At 38.9% G+C, this 20,779-nt stretch overlaps 2 protein-coding genes across 2 annotated transcripts; one reads left to right on the top strand and one right to left on the bottom strand.

Annotated features, from left to right (window-relative positions):
* The first annotated feature begins 61 nt into the window (after positions 1 to 61).
* On the top strand, positions 62 to 11,836 carry LOC132818355 (ubiquitin-like FUBI-ribosomal protein eS30 fusion protein). The gene is made up of 5 exons (XM_060829300.1): positions 62 to 168; positions 5,267 to 5,348; positions 8,802 to 8,946; positions 9,791 to 9,846; positions 10,598 to 11,836. Exons 2-5 carry the CDS (start codon positions 5,274 to 5,276, stop codon positions 10,721 to 10,723), a joined length of 402 nt encoding a protein of 133 aa, XP_060685283.1. The 5' UTR covers positions 62 to 168; positions 5,267 to 5,273; the 3' UTR covers positions 10,724 to 11,836.
* On the bottom strand, positions 11,711 to 19,754 carry fkbp3 (FKBP prolyl isomerase 3). Its single transcript, XM_060829299.1, has 7 exons — positions 19,601 to 19,754; positions 19,008 to 19,109; positions 16,874 to 16,987; positions 15,878 to 16,013; positions 13,438 to 13,505; positions 12,908 to 13,005; positions 11,711 to 12,006 (listed from the first exon to the last, which is right to left on the bottom strand). The coding sequence occupies exons 1-7, from the start codon at positions 19,703 to 19,705 to the stop codon at positions 11,952 to 11,954; spliced, it is 678 nt and encodes a 225-aa protein (XP_060685282.1). The 5' UTR covers positions 19,706 to 19,754; the 3' UTR covers positions 11,711 to 11,951.
* Positions 19,755 to 20,779: the final 1,025 nt, after the last annotated feature.

The raw sequence follows: 20,779 nt of genomic DNA, 5'->3' as shown, positions 1-20,779 counted from the left end.
GCACGCGCAGTCAGCGCGATGGCCTCGACCGACGGTCTTTGCACGTACGCATGCGCAGCTATTTGCTGTTATAGTGCGCGTGTGCAGTAGCTCTGTCTTTTTCTGTTTAGGGAGGTGTTGGTGAGGTGGTCCCTGTTTTCACTGTCAAACCGGGCCTGACTTTTCTCGGTGAGTGATCGCAGTTTGTCGAGTTCTGAAAGGATGTATTTATCCTCTCCTTGCCTTGACTGTGTTGCGGGTTGTGGACTTTCAGCTCCTGGGGCTGTGTGTCCGTCAGCAAATGGCGCCGGGCCTGTGACCTGGGCTTCCCTTTTGAGCCGGCGCCATTTGCTGGGAGTGCGGGCTGGCGGCGGCGGCACCTTCCTGCGGGAGGTCCATGTTAGAGGGTCTGATGCTGGCGGATGTATTGGCAACCAGAAGCCACGCGGCGGCCTCCATTGGGTGAATCTCACGTTTTGTGGCTGTTCAGGGTGAGACCGCGGACAGAAGTGTCCGCTCTGTCTCTGAGGTAGATCAGAGGTTTATAATATGAGGTGGAGTGAGTGAATTGCCTCCTGATTGAAGGTAGACTGACTGATTGGTATCCTGTGGAGTTTAGAAGAATCAACGGTGACATCGGGTCTACGTGGAAGGGATATTTCTCTTGTGAAGTAATCTAGAATTAGGGATTTTTTTGTCAAATGAGGGTATGGGGAAAACCTTTCTCCAGAGAGACGCATTTTGGAATTCTGTTCTCCAAAATGCTGTGATTAGATTTTTTTTTAGATTACTTAGTGTGGAAACGGACCCTTCGGCCCAACAAGTCCACATGGACCCAATGAAGCGCAACCTATTCCCTGACATGTACCCCTTCACCTTACACTATGGGCAATTTAGCATGACCATTTCACCTAACCTGCACATTTTTGGACTGGAGGAAACCCACGCAGACACGGGGTGAATGTGTGAAGTTTGCACAGTCAGTCGGCTGAGGTGGGAATTGAACCCAGGTCTCTGGCGCTGTGAGGCAGCAGTGCTAACCACTGTGCCGAATGTAGAATTCAGGGAAGACAGTAGAGCAAAAATGGCAGGAGTTTGTGGGTATAATTGAGGACACTGTACAGAGTTCATCTCCGCGAAAAGAAAGATTATCCGGGGAGAGATTAGACAGCCATGGCTGACAATGAAAGTCAGGAAATGTATTAAAGAAAAAGAGAGATCCAATAAAGTGGCCAAGAGCAGTGGGAAATCAGAAGATTGGGAAGGCTACAAAAACAAACGGAGGATAACAAAGAGAGTAATAAGAAAGGAGAGGATCAAATATGAAGGTAAGCTAGCCAGTAATATTAGAAATGGTAGTAAAAGTTTCTTTCAATACATAAGAAATAAATGACACGCAAAAGTAGACATTGGGCCACTTCAAACTGATGCTGGAAGCCTAGTGATGGGAGATAAGGAAATAGCAGGAGAACTTAACAAGTACTTTGCATCAGTCTTCATAGTGGAAGACATGAGTAATATCCCAACAATTAAAGGGAGTCGGGGCTGAGTTGAGTATGGTTGCCGTTACAAAAGAGAAAGTGCTAGAAAAGCTAAAAGGTCTTAAAATTGATAAATCTCCTGGCCAGATGGGATACATCCTAGAGTTCTGAGAGAGGTGGCTGAGGAAATAGCAGAGGCATTGGTTGAGATCTTTCAAGAGTCACTGGAATCAGGGAAAGTCCCGGATGATTGGAAGATCGCTGTTGTAACCCCCTTGCTCAAGAAAGGATCAAGACAAAAAATGGAAAATTATAGGCCAATTAGCCTAACCTCGGTTGTTTGGTAAAATTCTAGAATCCATCATTAAAGATGAGGTTTCTAAATTCTTGGAAGAGCAGAGTCTGATTAGAACAAGTCAACATGGATTTAGTAAGGGGAGGTCATGTCTGACAAACCTGTTGGAATTCTTTGAAGAGGTGACAAGTAGGTTAGACCAGGGAAACCCAGTGGATGTGGTCTATCTGGACTTCCAAAAGGCCTTTGATAAGGTGTCATACGGGACGCTGCTGAGCAAGGTGAGGGCCCATGGTGTTGGAGGTGAGCTACTGGGATGGATTGAGGATTGGCTGTCTGACAGAAGGCAGAGAATTGGGATAAAAGGTTCTTTTTCGGAATGGCAGCCGGTTACAGGCGGTGTCCCGCAGGGTTCAGTGTTGGGCCACAGCTGTTCACATTATATATTAATGATCTGGATGAGGGGACTGGGGGCATTCTAGCGAAGTTTGCCGATGATACGAAGTTAGGTGGACAGGCAGGTAGTACTGAGGAAGTGGGGAGGCTGCAGAAGGATATAGATTGGGAGAATGGTCCACGAAATGGCTGATGGAATTCAACGTGAGCAAATGCGAGGTCTTGCACTTTAGCAAAAAGAATAAAAGCATAGACTACTTTCTAAATGGAGAGAAAATTCGTAAAGTCAAAGTACAAAGGGATCTGGGAGTGCTAGTCGAGGATTCTCTAAAGGTAAATACGCAGGTTACGTCCGTGATTAAGAAAGCGAATGCAATGTTGTCATTTATCTCAAGAGGGTTGGAATATAAAAGCACCATTGTGCTCCTGAGACTTTATAAAGCTCTGGTTAGGCCCCATTTGGAGTAGTGTCCAGTTTTGGTCCCCACACCTCAGGAAGGACATACTGGCACTGGAACTTGTCCAGCAGAGATTCACACGGATGATCCCTGGAATGGTTGGTCTAACATACGAGGAACGGCTGAGGATCCTGGGATTGTATCCATTGGAGTTTAGAAGATTAAGGGGAGACTTAATAGAAACTTACAAGATAATACATGGCTTGGAAAGGGTGGATGCTAGGAAATTGTTTCCGTTAGGCGAGGAGACTAGGCCCTGTGGACACAGCCTTAAAATTAGAGGGGGTCAATTCAGAACAGAAATGCGGAGACATTTCTTCAGCCGAGTGTGGTGGGCCTGTGGAATTCATTGTCGCAGAGTGCAGTGGAGACTGGGACACTAAATGTCTTCAAGGCTGAGATTGATAGATTCTTGATGTCACGAGGAATTAAGGGCTACGGGGAGAATGCGGGTAAGTGGAGTTGAAATGCCCATCAGCCATGAATGAATGGTGGAGTGGACCCGATGGGCCAAATGGCCTTCCTTCCACTCCTATGTCTTATGGTGTTGTGATTTTTAACTTTGTACACCCCAGTCCAACACCAGCATCTCCAAATTATGACTTTTTAAAGTTGCATTCTCGGGTTAGCTGTTAACAATGGGTGATAGCTAGATAATATGTTGAAGGTGTTAGCCCCCTGTGTTCTGTCTATGCCATGATGTTTAGATTTATCTGACTTTTTTGATGAGAATCACCTGAGTTTTAAATGAATTCATGCAGCTTTTGAGCAAAGTACAATGTAACCCTGCAAGTACAAATTCCCCCCACAAAATGTGTGCATGTGTGGGGGTCCTGTCTGTCCTGTCTGTCCGAAAGTGCATCATCTGATGAAGGAGCGACGCTCCGAAAGCTGGTGTGCTTCCAATTAAACCAGTTGGACTATGACCTGGTGTTGTAATTTTTATCCTTGTTCACAGGTTTTCTAGTGACCTCAAATATCAGGCAGCTCTTATTGATCTGAATCTACTTTACCACTGATCTGCCCTCCTCCAGTCTTGGAAGTTGTATTACCAAGGGCTAGAGTTCACTTGAGGGGTCACTCACTTCAGGTGGAGATGATTATTTTTCTGAGGACATTGTTTCAGAGAGACTTGATGAGAAATATTAATTGTTATTCCCAATGTAGAGGATGGAAAGTTTGAGGTATCAGGGTATACTAGGACATTTTTCACTGAAGTGTAGGAGGTTAAAGGGTGATTTTATTTTTAGAGGCTGATAAAATCAGGAGGGGCCCAAATAAGGTGAATAGCAAAGGTTGATCAATCTAGTGGTTGATTTCAAATTTAAGGGCCATATTTTTCAGGTAGGGAGAAAGATCTAAGGGCAACTTTGTCAGAGGGTGGTTTGTATATGTAATGAAGTGGTGGATATAGGTACAGTTGCAACATTTAAAATATATCTGAATAAGTACGTGAATAGGAAAGGTATCGCCCTAGGGATGTAGACCAAACACAGGCAAGTGGGATGAGTTTAGTTTGGGAACATGGCCAGTGTGGACTAGTTGGACAGAAAGGTCTGTTTCCACAGTGTAGGCTCTTTCCCAATTAATACTGATTTTCTTCGGTTACTCCCTCTCCGTGGACCATGATATTTGAGTTACTTGGGTCATTTTTTGTGAAGATTAAATATATACTTTGATTCTAACAGTATGCTTTCTTTCTTTCTGTTCCTCAGTATAGCTTCCCCTTTTCTTAATTAAAGGGACCTCATTTGTCTTCACTCTTTTCAGATACCTAGAGAAGCTTTTGCCATCAGTTTATATGTTCCTGGAAATGTACACTCTTACTGTCATCTTTTCCCTCTTGAATCCTTTTGTCTTCCTTCAAAATCTAAACATCACTCAATCATCCAGTCTATTTTTGGCAAACTTTTGAATCAAATACTATCCCTAATTTCCCTCTTTCACTCTGGTCAGGCTGACTTTCCTGTTTCATTGCCCTAGCCTCCATCAACTGTCAGTCTCATCTTTAATCGATTCTAACATTATGGCCATGCTTCTCCAAGAGGGAACTGCCTGATGAAGTGGTAGGCGCAGGTACAGTGTTTAAAAGATATTTGGTTAAATGTCGAGATAAATGTCAAAAGGTGTAGAGGGAATTGGGCAAAATGCAGGCAATTGGGACTAATTTAGTTTTGGAAACATTATTGGCATGGATGGGTTGAACTGAGGGTCTATTTCCATGCTGTATGAATCGATAGTATCGTTAGCCTTGTCGTGTGAGGCAGTGTTCAACCCTAGTTGCTGTGAGAAGTTGGTGGAATCTTTTGTAAACCACTACAGGAACAGTTTGGGAGATGGCTTGCTAGGCCACCTCAAAGATGATTAAGAGCATGGGTCTGCAATTATGTATGGTCCTAACAAGTTAAAAATGACCAGTTCACTGCCATTAGTTGAACTAACTAAACTATATTGGCAATGAATGTAGATTCATGTATTTCAGAGGTACAAGAGGATCAACAGTGATATCTGTGCATGAGCTGTTCCTTTTGTTGAAATATTTTATTGATGGCTATGTGTATTATTTGACTGGAAGCTAATTTGGATATGAGTTTTAAGTGAAACATAGGCACTTAGTGCTTTACACATTTGAAAGATATTTTTGTTTTGCTTCCTAGAAGTATCATGCAGCTGTTTCTACATGCTCAGAAGATCCACACTCTTGATGTGACTGGGGAAGAGACTGTTGGGCAAATCAAGGTAGACTGTCTACTAAATTGAGTACTAACTTTTTTGAGGCTAAAGTCTCAATCTCTACAAATTACTGATTTGTATTTTTTACAATTACCAGGCATTTGTCTTTTTCTGATATTGATCCTATTCTTTTGATAGAAAGTTGTTTTTGGAATTAGTTTTTATAAATTGTCTCCACTTATGCTCCTGTTTATAAGGATACTTTCTGCCATGTTGCTGTATCCAATGATGAACTATACACAGTTTAGCAGTGAAAACTCCCAATTCGCTTATGGTTGAACATTTTGCATTTGTCTCCGGATATTTATAGAGATTTGAGACTGCCCAAGGAATCCCTTGTGGTCTCAGACCTGTAAAGCCTGTCTCTAGTTCATCCCAGAGATTGTACTCTGTACTCTTTAGAATTCTGGAATAAAAACCTCTTGCAGACAGATTAGTTTAATTTTAGTCATCCCCTTTATTCACTAATAGCGTCACTGTTACAACACAACACTGATGCCTCTAAGCTAAACTAACTAGGTTCTAATAACCTAGGAGAATAGGATACCAGCTCTTCAAGTGCCCCAGCAGGCTACTCCGATGTACTGATACAAAGTGACTTCCTTTATGCAAAAGTTTAAAGGAAATTACATGTTCTTAATTAGACAGATAACAGTGAAAGACAATAATTCGTAAGGAAGAAAAGTTAATTGACAGGTCTGTGTACGCTTGACTAATCACTCCTACAGGCCCGAAGCCATTCATCAGGTGGGAAAAACATACCCAGCTGAGTTAGGTGCCTGCTAGCAAGATACACTCCGATCATAGAGGCACCAGTCTGAGCTAATTGGAGAGTTCATAAGGTAAACTTGCAAAACTCACATGTCTGATTCTATTGTTTTACAAAATGGTTTCTTAGCAAGGAGGGCAAACTTTTGATCATAAAATGGCTTCCTGATACATTATGGCAGAGTCTCTTCAGTATTAGGCTTAGAATAATTTCTAAGCTAGGACCAGACTCCTGCTTTTTAAACACTGAATCATTCTGTACCTGAGGCTGAGATGTTACCGTAAGGCTGCATTTAAACTGACTCATTAGTCTTTGAATTAAACATGCTTTCTTTTCAGGGTTGTGATTCAAATTCAAATAAGACATAAGATCTGATTAGTTAGAATTGAGTGGGGCAGTCTGTCAGGTCTGTAGAGTGGGCTGCTGGAACAGCAAGTAAGTTAAAGCTTCATCAATAGTACCTTCAGAGTTTGTATTTAATAACATGTAGTGGCTACTCAATATTATCATAAAATCCCAAAATGCCATTAAATTCAATCCATAGCAGGTAAGCACTGAGTTAATTTTCTACTGGCTCCAACAGCCTTAGCAATAAAATAATCTCTCTCTAGTGTCCTTTTGAGCTCTCAAGTCAGGGTCTTGTAACGGCAAAGATGTTTGTTTTTGTCTGCCCCGCTTGCAAGAGGTAATAAGAATCCATTATAACTGACAGGGTCTGACCATTAATTACAAAGCTTTTGATAGTACGGAGATTCATTTTGGGGTCATTCACTGACGCTAAAGCAAATGTTCTTAATTTTCTTGGTGAGCCCAGATGTCCCTGTCTTCTGTAGTCCTAGAGTTCCCCTTCTCTTTCCTCCTTTTTCCCCCCCACCCGTTATGAGCCTTCCTGCCTGTCTCATTTTCTAGAGCTGTAAATGTGTTCTATAATTCAGCATTCCGTTTTAGTCTAAATGTTTAAAGACCAGTTTTTAATGCTACGCACTTTCTCACTGTGGCATACCTAATAATTGAGGCAATATGGAAGGCAAATAGTTTGGTCTGCACATTTGTGTAAGTGCACTTCAAGGTGACCAATTTTTATAACTCGTATATCGATGGGCAACAACACTGCTGATTAGTGATGGGAAGCATTGCATTAAAGTTACTTATGACTTTGACTAGCAATTAAACTGGATGTTAATTAATACTTCATGCATTGGACAATGCAATTACTGCATTTTTAATGTTACTATGTTGTCCTGTCACATCTAGGTAGTGTTCAGTTGAAGCTAGATTCTATTGCTGGAAAATTTTAGACACCGGAATTGTTTGGAAATAAGTTTGGTGTCAACCCTGGTGACATTGTAGTGAGTGTCGACCAAGTGGAGCAGATGGATAGTTGTCGTTAATGGAATGATCCTCATTGGCAGCATCTTAGAAAAGGTTTGCTTAATTGGTGTTGAAGCACTGGAAGCTAAATGATACAAAGTTGGTTCAAGTCCTATTCTAAAATATTGCCACTGATTCTGTCCCAAAAATAGCATTTGTTTAAATATTTGTCAGATCCATTATTGATGCACTTTTTGGGCCTTTCTGTACACTTTGTGGCTTTAGGAATTAATTGCCTTCCAACTTAAGTCATGTTCTGGCTTCATACAACGCTGTTAAAGAGGACTTAATATAGCACAGTATGGGCCCTTGAAGTTGTGCTGACCTTTTATCCTACTCTTAAGATCAAACTATCCTCCATGTGCCTATCCAAGAATCGCTTAAATGTCCTGAATGTATCTGACCTCTCCCCTAAAACGTCTTCCAATCACCTTAAAATTTGGAAGGTGATTAAAAAGAGCAAATGTTATAAAAGATTAAATTCAACGGAGCATTTCTGGAATCAATTAACTACATGTTTGTGTAGTAGGAAGTGAAGACTGCAGATGCTGGAGATCAAAGTTTAGCACTGGAAAAGCACAGTGGGTCAGGTAGCATCCGAGGAGCAGGAGAGTCGACTTGTTGGGCATAAGCCCTCCATCAGGAATCATCATTCCTGCAGATTTTATACACCTGAAAGATATATTGGGTGTCTACCAATGTCACCACTGAAGTAATTTCTACAAATTCTGTTGCTTAGAGATGACTTCACATTTGGATACAGTAAATGTAGGAGTGATTTGTTTCTGTTCATTTGATCGTGTTAGTGTGCTCTTCTGGCTCTGTCTAGCTGTCTTTTTTTAATTGCTGTTGTCAATGCTGGTAGTTCTTCAGTTATAATTATGCAATTGGGTTTTGTGCGATTAGCTATATCGTACCCAGAGTTGTAGTAATAAAGTCTGAGATGTACTGATAACGGATGTTTTAAGGTTCCCTATTGTCCCTGTTTATATGAAGTGGCTTCATGGTCAGAAAGCCCCTACATTTATTAGTAGGATTAAATTAACACTGTATGCTGGAGCTGGTAAGAAAGAGGGTGAATTGTGCAGACTTGATACAATAATATAACTGTGATATTTTGTGATAGTTATATCATTGGTTTCAAATACTTTAATAGCTCACTCCAAATTTGAAGTCCTATTTAACTCCATGGACAGAGGAGACATCCTGTTCTCCTCTGTATCTCTGAATTTTAAAATGCTGTTTTATTATGTATATTCATCCTTTATACAATTGTTTTGCTTGCCCCAAGAATGTCATTCATATTTCTTTAAATTCAGGCCCATGTCGAATCCTTGGAAGGAGTCTCTGCTGTTGACCAAGTGATCCTCTTGGCTGGCACACCCTTAGATGATGACACCATCATAGGCCAATGTGGTATAAATGAGCACTGCACACTTGAAGTAATTGCCCGATTATTGGGTGGTATGTATTATAGTTCTTGAATTTCCCTAATTACTATGTTAAAAATGTAGCGTGTTTACATTTATTGGCAGCAGTCACAGTTGACCTGACTGGTCCAACTTGATGTTATGCTGCAAACAATAGTCCAACAGCATAGCCAACTATTTTTTTTTTCTCCATGTAATTGTGAAGAATTTCCCTTGAAATGCATTTTATAGAGATAATATTCACTGCAGTTGATTAGACTGAAGAATCATTTGCCATGTAGCCAGACGATTCTGACCAAAATTAAACTCAAACTCATTATTCTTTCTTCACTGATGTCACTTTCAATTGCCCACCTTCATTTTGTTGCAGATCGTGGAATGGTTGAGAAATTTGACTTTGGAATGTAAAATTAATGTCATTAGACTTTGTTTCTGACCACCTCTATGATGATGGTACTCTTTTGCTTAGAACACAGCTTTGCCACTGCCAACGGTGCAGCTCCTCTATCTGAATTAAGCATGGTATTAGTTTCTCATCAACCTAGTCAGAGATATTAGACACCCATGGAGCAGGTAGTACATAAACATGTGCCTCCTGGTTGAGAGACACCAACCACTGTCCCACAAGAGCTCCAAGCATGGAATTTATACTTCGGCAGTGAATCACCTCTCAAATGAACAAGCTGTTAGTGGTATTGTCCATAATTGCCAACTTCCCTACAGTAACTGCCAGTAACCAGTTTGTACACCAGCTTTCAGGTAATCCAGGAGCTGTCGCAAGCTTTTGACTTGGGATTTATCATCTCGAGAATATATATTGGCAAAGCTCTGTAGGAAAATGTCTGTCTTAATGTACGAGAAACATCTCTTCTTTTTAGGCAAGGTCCATGGATCCCTTGCTCGAGCTGGAAAAGTGAAAGGTCAGACTCCCAAGGTAAGCTTCACCTGCGACAAAAGTATCTTGAAGGTTTTGCTATAATTTTGTCTAACCAAATGTGTACCTAAATCATATTGAATATCATTGCCAACCTTGCTAGCAACAATCAGGTGTTGTGAATTACCTTGCCTCCCCAGTCCTGTAGTACATTCATTTTTCCTCATCCAAATCATTAATATATTGTCGATATTTGGGCCCAGCACTAATTCCCACACCACATCAGTAGAAAGAGGTTGCCAGTCTGAAAATGTGCCCTTATCTCAACCATCTGTCATCTATTACTTAGCCAATCCTGGATCCATGCTATTAATCTTGTACTAAATTCTTTAAGATTTTACATTTTTCTCAGGCATGATTTCCACTTCATGAAGTCGTGCTGACCCTGATCTTAAGCATTTCTAAATGCTTTGTTTTTATAATGTTTCCCAATAACAGAAGTTAATCTAACTGGACTTTAGTTACCTGTAGTTTCTCTTTTCCTTTTAGTGAAATGTTTAAGTCCTCTGGGACATTAGAATGGTAATAATCCTCCAGGAATCCTCAATGTTTCCACTCTAGCTGTTTCCTTCAATATCAGTCTCTAATTCCCCTATCATGTTTTTGCTACTTTTTGACTTTGGTTGGATTTTATTTCCGGTTCTTTTACATCTTTACCTCTGCATCCTTTTTATTTGAAAAGGGGCAATATCTTCAATCCTGTATTTTACACTAATGTCTTAAATTTTCACTGATTTATTCTTTTGCATAGGTTGCAAAACAAGAGAAGAGGAAAAAGAAGACTGGCCGTGCTAAGAGGCGCATGCAATACAATCGTCGTTTTGTAAATGTTGTGCCATGCTTTGGAAAGAGGAAGGGACCAAATTCAAACTCCTAAAATGTTTTTCAGCAGAAGCTCAATTGATTCAATGAATTGATATTTATGCCTCATTACCTTACAGACTGGCTCACTTGACTGGAATTGTTTCAAATGAAGCAACTGGCTTGTATCGTATTCCAATCCTGTAGTAATTTTTTAAACTTTTCAGCAACTTTGACAATTGTCTTAATCTGTTCTCCAGTATATTTTAGTGAAGTATACAGTTATACAAGTATTCCACCCAATTACATTTGTTAATGTACTTTCAAGATTTTCTTCTTGTATTCTACACATGAAGTCTAGATTCACATTCCAATTGCACTATCTACTGGATTCTATATTGTGTGCAAAATTGTGCTGTGTGCAATTTGTGTTATTGGTAACTATACATCTTTGTACCATTTCAGTGAGGTAACTCATTTAAACTTACTACTTTGAACTAAGTAGTGATAACAAATGAGTAATTAACATGCTTCACAGATGGAGTAAAAGTATTTTTGATAAATCTTTCAAATGCTTTTTGCATATGTTGTATGTTATCAAACTCTTTTGAGCAAAGATCTGGAATTTAGATAAAAGAAACTAGAAATATTGAAAGTTTAATAGTGTCACATTTAAAGAATCTGAACTGTCCTAATCCCAGCTTGCCTTCAATCATGATCTGAATTAGACCATTTGATGTATTCAGCAATGTTTCAGTACAAATCTACATGCCACATGCAGAATTTGTTCCTGCCCACACTTCTCCTGATCCATAAACGCATGTGGAAAACAATTCTTACTGCTTGGCTGTCACTAGACGTTAAAGCAGAAGTTGGTACCCTGGTGAGTGCCTACACTTCCAGCAACTTATGAAACCAGCTCAAGTGATGTACAAAAGACTAGCAGGCCTTAGCATGTACAATACTAAAGTGTAATTCAGTTTCACACCAGCATTTAGAAGTATATTTCATGAACTTACAACCTCCAGTGGTTCCAAAACACTTTATTTTTGTTTGCAATGTGAACAATTCTCAATGAACAAAAGCCAGTTCTGAAATGCAAGACTTAATAAAATCAGCAAAAAAAAACACTGCCTTGTATGTAATCATGTTCAACACAAAATTCAATAAAGTTCTATACAATGCACAATTTTGTTCATAAGCTGCATATTTTTATTTAACAAAATTAAGAACAAACTTCCAATAAAACATTGGCCAATTCAAAGGCAGTATTTTAAAGCATAGCTCAAGATGTTGCATTCAAATTACTCAATATCCACAAGCTCAACTTCAAATATTAGTTTAGCATTTGGTGGAATTCTGATTTTATAGTTAAAGAAAGTTTCATTACTGAAAATTCAAAAGATCCTTTTGATGAGCTTTAGTAGTTTAGTACAAAGTTTCATTATGTACCCAAGTTCAAAGTCAGAAACTACCCTTCAGTCTAACTTGTCCATGCCAACCAGATATGGCCCATATACCCATCTAAATGCCTTTTAAATGGTGTCATTGTACCAGCCTGCACACTTCCTCTGGCAGCTCATTCCATATATGCACCACCCCCTATGTGAAAACGTTGTCCCTTAGGTCCCTTTTAAATGTTTCTCCTCTCACTTTAATCCTATGTTTTGTAAATTTGGACTCTTGCACCCAGGGAAAAGACCTTGTCCATTTACCCTACCCATACTCATGATTTTATAAACCTCTTCTAAAGGTCACCCCCCTCAGCCTTCAACACTCCAGGGAAAATAACCCCAGTATATTAGGCCTGTCCCCATAGCTCAAACTCTCCAACCCTGGCAACATCCTTTAAATCTTTTCTGAATGCTTTCAAGTTTCACAATATCTTTCCTATAGCAGGGAGACCAGAATTGCATGCAGCATTCAGACGGTGGCCTAACCAATGTCTTGTATAGCTGCTGCATGACCTCCCAACTCCTATATGCAATGCACCGACCAATAAAGGCAAGCATACCAAACACTTCTGATGGATAAGCTGGTATTGGAAATGTATTAAAGTTGTTCATCTTTTAGTTCCCATAATGTATTCACACCTATGTACTCTCCATAATACATAGTCTCCAAATGTTATCTTTATTAGGACGAAACTTTTTCTCAATTTCACTGCTGATTAGCAAAATTAATGCAATTTTGTAAGTTTAGCTGAGCTCTACATTTTTTACAGAAAAACTATTTTCAACAAGCTATAGTAAAAGGATACTTGGCTTCTGGCTTCCCTTTCTTACCATATCCCCAGTCAGATTCGATCTGTAGCCGGGCCTTTTCCCCTTTACTCATAGTCAAGAGTGCTTCATCCCACTATATAAAAAAAAGGATTGAATGATAAAATCAAGTCAGCCAACAAAAAAAGATTAGTCATTAACAAACTTTCCAATTCTTCAAAGGCCTGAATTGGTGAACATTATTATCCAAATAAACCATTAGGGTTTCATAATAGAACTGATCTTTTACTGAGTTGATGGATTTCAAATGCAGTTAGCTTGATTCACTTGGCCTTGAAGAAAGGAAATTACAATCAAGGTTCCAGTTCCTCATTGCATTTGATGTAAAATGTGTGTTTGGCTATTACTACAGAATCCACAGATTTGAAATGTCCTTACAAAAAATGAAGAATGGTCACTTTGTGGAGGTCTATCAGTGCTAGTTGAGAACTCTAGAAGCAAATACCAATTGAAATGCAATGTTAATAAAGATAAAAGGTACACATTGCTCTAAAAACTGCATTCTTACCCCTCGAATAACTTTTCCAATTCCTACTTTGAAGCTCAGAGGTTTTGTTGCCTTCTTCTTTTTGGAACCTATAGAAAGAAATTCCATTAATCATTTGAGTGAATTATCATAAAGATCATTTACTTTTCTTAATTTATTAGGCATTCTCTGCAACATATGAAGCAAGGCCTTTCTTTGCAACTTAATCAAGACAAAAAGACCAATTATTTATAAACAGCATCGGAACTACAACTAAGCTCAAATCACTACTTTCAGCAGAAATGTGGAAGAAGCAAGCTTTCAAAACATGTTTATTTAAATAAAAAATCATCAGTAATATCCTGGGGGCAATAAACAAAATGAAACAAAGTCTGTTTTAGTCATAGAATTACATTTGTTACAGAAGGAACTAATTCAGCCCTCTGCCTTTCTAAGCAGCAATCCAGCTAGTCCAACTCTCCTGCTCAATCTCATCCCGCAAGTTTACTCCCATCAAGTTTTCTTCTGAAATGATTGTTTCTGAATCTAGCAGCCGTGTGATCAATGAGCTCCAGATCATAACCACTTGCTGCATAAAAGTGTTCTTCACATTCGCTCTCCCCAAAATCTTCAACCTGTGTTTTCTAGACTTTGCATCATCTGCTAATGAGATTTTTTTTGCCCCGGTCTATCTTATAGAAACTTCAGGGTCTCTTGTAGTATGACAGTAGTGCCCCTACCTCTGAGCTAGAAGGATGGGTTCAAGCCCTACCCGCTTCTGAGGTCTGTGATAACATCTCTGAATAGAATATTTTTTAAAAAATCTATAAAAGCTCCAGTAACCAAACCTTTAGAAAAGGTTCAACACAACTTCCCTCCACTGTACTCAATGTCTCTATGAAGCCCAAGGCCCCATATGTTTTGCCATCTGCTCACTCTAAAGATCCTTAAGTTGCTGCCCTCTTAGAAATCAAAATCCAACCAAATGTATCAAACAATTCAAAACAACAAACTCCAAGGTTAAAACTAAATTCACAAAGTTAACAGAAGGTACCATGAATTCTTAGTGTAATATGTGCCATCAGTGAAAGACTAAATATTTGATGCAACAATAAAAAAGAAAATCAAATGCCCTGCTCTCAAGTTTCCAATGTATTCAGGGAATGTACTCAGGGAAGTTATAGAGATCATTCTAAAATATGTCGTAAAATCCTAAAATGCAAAAAGTACTTAACATGTTTAAAAACAGTACTGTATATGAATGTATCTCCCAAAAAATAAGCATGTGCAATGTCAGTCACTGCACACATTTTCTTGTTTTCACCCAATCCATTCCCACTTGCCACCACCCGGTCCATATCCCTCTAAACCCTTCCTATTCATATACCCATCCAGATGCCTTTTAAATGTTGCAATCGTACTAGTCTTCACGACTTCCTCTGGCAGTTCATTCCAGACACATACCACCCTCTGCGTGAAAAAGTTACCCCTTAGGTCTCGGGTTTATATCTTTCCCCACTCAACCTAAACCTATGCCTTCTAGTTCTAGGTTCCCCCATCCCAGGGAACAGACTTTGTCTATTTATCCTATCCATACCCATTGTGATTTTATAGACCTCTATAAGGTAACCCCTCAGCCTCTGACGCTCCAGAGAAAACAGCCCCAGTCTCTCCAACCTCCCTATAGCTCATATCCTCCAATCCTGGCGACATCCTTGGAAATCTTTTCTGAACCCTTTCAAGTTTCATAATCTGTTCGGCATGGACCGAAGGGTCTGTTTTTGTGCTGTATGTCTCTGACTCGATGACTATGACAGCTCTAAGAAAAAATGTAAAAGATTTGTCATTTCTTTAAAGGTTGAGGAAGGAGCTGAAAGCATCGTGTTTTGTAAAAATAAAAGGACAGATAATAGAACTACACTTGAAACTACTATAAGCGGTTTCATGTTTACAATATTTTCACCATCATAACATCTTATAAACTTTCTCCATTACACAAAATCTGATTAAAAGGTTCTACAGTAAGATCTAAGATTCAAGTTGAGTTCACAGTCTAGTTTATCTGCATTTGTAATTAAATAATGTGACAAATTCACTGAATTACAAAGAGAAAAACACAAGATTATATTTTAAATGGAAGGATATAGATAAACTTGGAAGAATAGGCAACATCACACCTCAGTCTAGATTAGAATGGTCCTGGAAAAGCACAGCAGGTCAGGCAGCATCTGAGGAGCAGGAAAATCGATGTTTCAGGCAAAAGCCCTACATCAGGACTGAAGGACTTTTGCCCGAAATGTCGATTTTCCTGCTCCTCGGATGCTGCCTGACCAGCTGTGCTTTTCCAGCACCACTCTAATCTAGACTCTGATTTCCAGCTTCTGCAGTTCTCACTTTTGCCTAACATCATACCACAAACTTGCTCAGCGCCCAAATTATTTATTCTAATTTATAAAACACTGCTACTGTATCAGATTCTTACTAGAAGCAATATTTGTGTCAAAAACAGTCCCATCTTCTAGCGATCCTGTGTACCAGCAGTGGACAGTGTCACCCTTTTTGGGAAAGTTGGTTTTATCTCCTTTCTGCAAAATGGATTTGGTATATTTTGGTGGTTCCTAGAAATGATCATAAAAGGTGTTGAAATGGTAGTTAAACAGAATTTTATTCATTTAATTAACTTACAAATCATAATATTTCAAACAGGCAACAGTGAAACAAGATAAACCAACATTATCTAATGCCTAGAGTTTTTGGGAACAATGGCCCAGAATCTTTTTCAAAAAAGTGTTCCATTAATGTTCAATTCAGCCAGCAATTTGAAACGTGGAAAAAATACTCTTGAATTGTGATTATTGTAATTGTTGGATAATTTGTCCAATCCTATAATGAGCATCGAGAGAATAACATTGTGCCTTTAACCTATGATTTTAATGGAATTTAAGCTTAGAAATTAAAAATGCAACTATGCATTTAATAGTGCTATAATTGTCTGCCAATCAAGTTTGCAAACCTGTGTGAACATTTTTAAAAAATGGAGTTCAACTTTCTCAGGTTATAAATTACTGGAGATTTTACAAATATGGTGTCTTAAAAATAATCTTCTTTTGTCACTTTGTTTTCTCTTAAACCTTTCTTTCTGTCTCTTTTTTGTTTCATAACCTGATTTGACATTGAATTCAACTACTCGAATTTACTGTTGTGTTTACTCCTCATCCAATTTTCAATTCTTTAAAGTTAAGGAGATTTCTTATTGTTCACTATACTTTTTTTGCATACTCTCATCAACTCATACTTTGTGGACAAAAATATTTGAAACCAATAAATCTAACAGAGCATACTGTAAAACCACCACACTCCCAACAAAATTTGGACCATTGAATATTGTATCATATTCAAAAGTATATACCTTATATATTTTTAATCCAAGAATGCCGACTCTCTAAAAAGCAAGGATTTTCCAGTTTAGTCTACTAACCTCACTTGCAGTCACTTCAGGTTTCTTGGCCTTTGCTTTCTCCTGAGCAGCCCCAAGCTTCACATCTTTAAGTTGCTGAGTCACTTTATCTGCACATTCAGTACCTTTAAACCTCTGCAAGTTAAAGAATCACAGTTTATAAAACAATAGAAAATGCACAATAACCACCAAAACTAAGAACCTGTAATTTTATTTGTGTAAACATAGTGAAGTTGATATAAATACTCAATTTGCCATGGATAAATTGGCCTCCCATAGAGGAATGATAATGCTGACAGCACACAAGAACCAGACAACAATATATGGGAATTTTTTTGAAACGTTAAAACTATGCATTCAACTGTCATTCATTTCATTACTATTTGTTAGATCCTGCAGTGTGTAAAGTTTCTATTACAATGCTATGCCTTTTGGAATAAAACATCAAACAACAGCCCCAGACATGCTATTAAAGAAATGTAAAAGATACACAATCTTAATCAACAAAGGAAATGAAGGCACCCTTGATGTCTTATCCCTCAACGAACAATCAATAAACACACAATAAACAAACCTTACTCTTGTTTATGGTATGCTGTTGTGCATAAGTCGACTGTCTCATTTCTCTATTCTAACAGCAATTACACTTCAAAAGTACTTGATTGGTGGCAAAAAAGGTTATAAGGATCGGAGATGATAAAAACTGCTCCATAGATTTTTTTTTTACATAACTCTCACTGTAACAGAAGCCTTTCGGCATCGTTGACAGCAATCAGAATATACAATAGGAATCTACCAATTACACAAAATTTATTTTATCCTACTTATGTTCATGAGGACACAATGATTATACAATGCCTGCACAATTACTATTATATTATTTTCTATCAACTATTTTGACTAATGGTCTAGGTGTAGATGTTGGATTGATGTGTAAACTTTCAGACTATGCAAAGTTACAGGAGATTGAGGAATGCAAATGAAGCCTTCCACAACAGAAAGTTGAAATGTGCTGGGAGATTGGGCCTGTTACTCGGAAATGAAGTTTAACTTGGAGAAATGCAGCTTTAAGCATTTGACAAGAAAAGTGTATAAACACATTCTATAGGGAAAAGCATCAAATAGGTAGGGAAGGCAATCAAGGAATTCTGATGGATCTATTTCTAACAGTTCATCATCAATTGTTATAAAGTAATGGCTAGCCTAAGTCCAAGATACATTTCCAAGATAATTCACTGAGGCAAAACATACCTTTTTCTTCTTTATACAAAACTTTGTTTAAGCTTCATTTTTGGTCCCTTCATACAGTGGGTAATATTGAGTTTCTCAAGGGTGGGACAGTAGAGTAATTCCCGTTCCAAACCATTTTAGTTACCAAGAGAGATGCATAGAGCAGGTCCACATGTTTTTAAAGAAGCATAAGATTATAGTGTGGAGGTGTGTAACTAAAAAATATGAATAAGGAAATAAATTCTAGTTGCGTTCAATGAAGAGAGCAGAAGGGCATGCCAGGAGGACCACCAGACAAACCTAAAATTAAATATTAACCTGGTGAACCAGGTTTTATTTTCCACCTGAAAATGTGTTGCTGGAAAAGCGCAGCCCTGAAGAAAGGCTTATGCCCAAAACGTCAAATCTCCTGCTCCTTGGATGCTGCCTGACCTGCTGCGCTTTTCCAGCAACACATTTTCAGCTCTGATCTCCAGCATCTGCAGACCTCACTTTCTCCTCGTTTATTTTCCACCTTGATGGTAATAGTGATTTAGGAGCTGGGGTTGTAAGCATATGGCCATGAAGTTACAGATTGTGTTTGGATACATTCTGCATGTGCCCATGGATTCATTTTGTCCAGTCTTCAGTTGCTTAATCTGTTGAAATCTATTTCATTCAACCCAAAAGAAGGTATCCTTGTGAACAGTGATGGTGGTGATCATATACAAGCCATGTCACCAAAACATGCTACAGGAATGAAAACATAACACTATCGTGGCTTGCAAACCATAAATTTGCAATTATAAAATCAAACACAAAGTTTGAAGTATTAATCTGGTATACTCCAGTAATAAAAATGGTTCAAATTACAGCAATGAGAACACAAAGTATGTCATTTTCACAAATTCTAGAATTATATCTAATCATAGGCATAATTACTCACTTTAGTTTCAAAAAGTTGATTGTAGGCAACTACTAGCTGCTCCTTCTTTGTAGTCTTGGCAACATTTTTGATGTTTCCCATTAACTTATGTTCACTAAGAAACTAATTCGAAAAAAATGTTAAATACTGATGTCACCGAAATCCAACTTTCAATACTTCCGATAATCAAAAGTCAACTTTCTAAAATATATGCCTTTTTCAATTTAAAAGTGCATATAGTTTTGTATTTGAGACTTTTTTTTCAATTTGCAATGAAGTCAGGTTTGTGTATTTAAATTAATAAGGATTTGTATTTATGCAGTGAAATATTTAACAACTTTACAGCACACCACACCTAACATTTGTGGCGTTAGATCCGAAGGCACGAAGTGGGTGACTGTAATAAAAGTGATCAACATTGATTCTCGCCGCTTTGCAGTTTTGCAAACGCATCAGGCAAGAAGGCCAAGTTGCCACATGCCAGACTCCCCGAGCCGCACGACTGGCTTCTCCAGGCTCGAAGTGGCGCTGCTCCCGGCACAAACACTGCCCAAGCCTGGGAGCGGGGAGGTGGGGGCAACCAGCAGAAACCCTGCACACACCCCCGCTCTCACCGGCTCCGAAGCGCTCTGCTGCAGAAACTGGATAATCTCTTTCTTTGCCACATCCTCGCTCCTCAGCTGCTCCTCGGTCCACTGCCTCGCTGGCTCGGCTGCCATGACCGTCCCAAAACTCCCCACGAAACTGCACCGCCACCCAGCGGCCGCCGATAGACCTTATTCACAACCGCCATCTTGGAAAACCTACCGCAATGCATGGTGGGATGCATCCGTTTCCAACATACTCCCAGCCGCAACACACAATAATCAGCATAGCTGATTCTTTTTTAAAAAAAACTACGTGCAGGTCTGAAAGAACTACGATAAAGGTGCTTTCCATTTTTTTACTTAAGAAAGAAGGGGTCTTACAAAGGCATCAAAACAGTACAGACGTCTGAGAATTTGATAAAGAACAACATATTTGCGGGTACTAAAAATATGAAATAAAAACAGAGAATACCGGAAGTTGTAAGCACATCTAGCAATATCTCTGGTTAGAGATTGTTTAACGTCTCAGACCAATAACATTGGAACAGCGGAGCAGGCTATTTGGCTCTTCAAGCCTCCCCCACTTAATAATACCATGGCTGATCTGATTGTGGTCTCAATTCCACTTTCCTGTGTACACCCCATCAACCTTAACTCCTATGTCCATTAAAATGGATCTAATTCAGCCTTGATCAAATATTTTATAAAATAAAATTACCAGAAAAGAAAATGGAGGAAAAAAAATCCGCATTTTGATCTTAAAAGGGAAATCTCTTATTTCTGAATTATGTCTCTGAGTTCTAGTCTCCCATAAGAGGGAACATCCCCTTTGTAACCACCCTATCCAGTCCCCTCAACATCTGTTCACCTTTCATTCACCTAAACGCCACAGACATTGCTGCATTCATTATCAAGATGAAGAAACAAGTAAGGTGCATTGCTACATCACTGCTAAGTAGCAGAACAACATCTGCCAGGAATAAAAATGCTACTCCATAAAATCACACCACAGGGCAGAGTCAAACTCCTGAATGTTGATTCATTGAAATCAACTTTTTTGGAACGTCATTACAATATGACAGAACAAGGGTCCCCATTGAGAGTAAACTTGCTCTTTCATTGTAGTGTGAGCAGTGCAGCCAGTGGCCAGTTTTGCAAACTGACTGAGTTGGAAACACACAGTCCATTGGAGTTAATTAAATGAAT

Source organism: Hemiscyllium ocellatum, chromosome 8 (assembly GCF_020745735.1).
Source record: "Hemiscyllium ocellatum isolate sHemOce1 chromosome 8, sHemOce1.pat.X.cur, whole genome shotgun sequence".
NCBI classification, from domain to species: domain Eukaryota; kingdom Metazoa; phylum Chordata; class Chondrichthyes; order Orectolobiformes; family Hemiscylliidae; genus Hemiscyllium; species Hemiscyllium ocellatum.
This window is presented reverse-complemented; position numbering and strand designations above follow the sequence as displayed.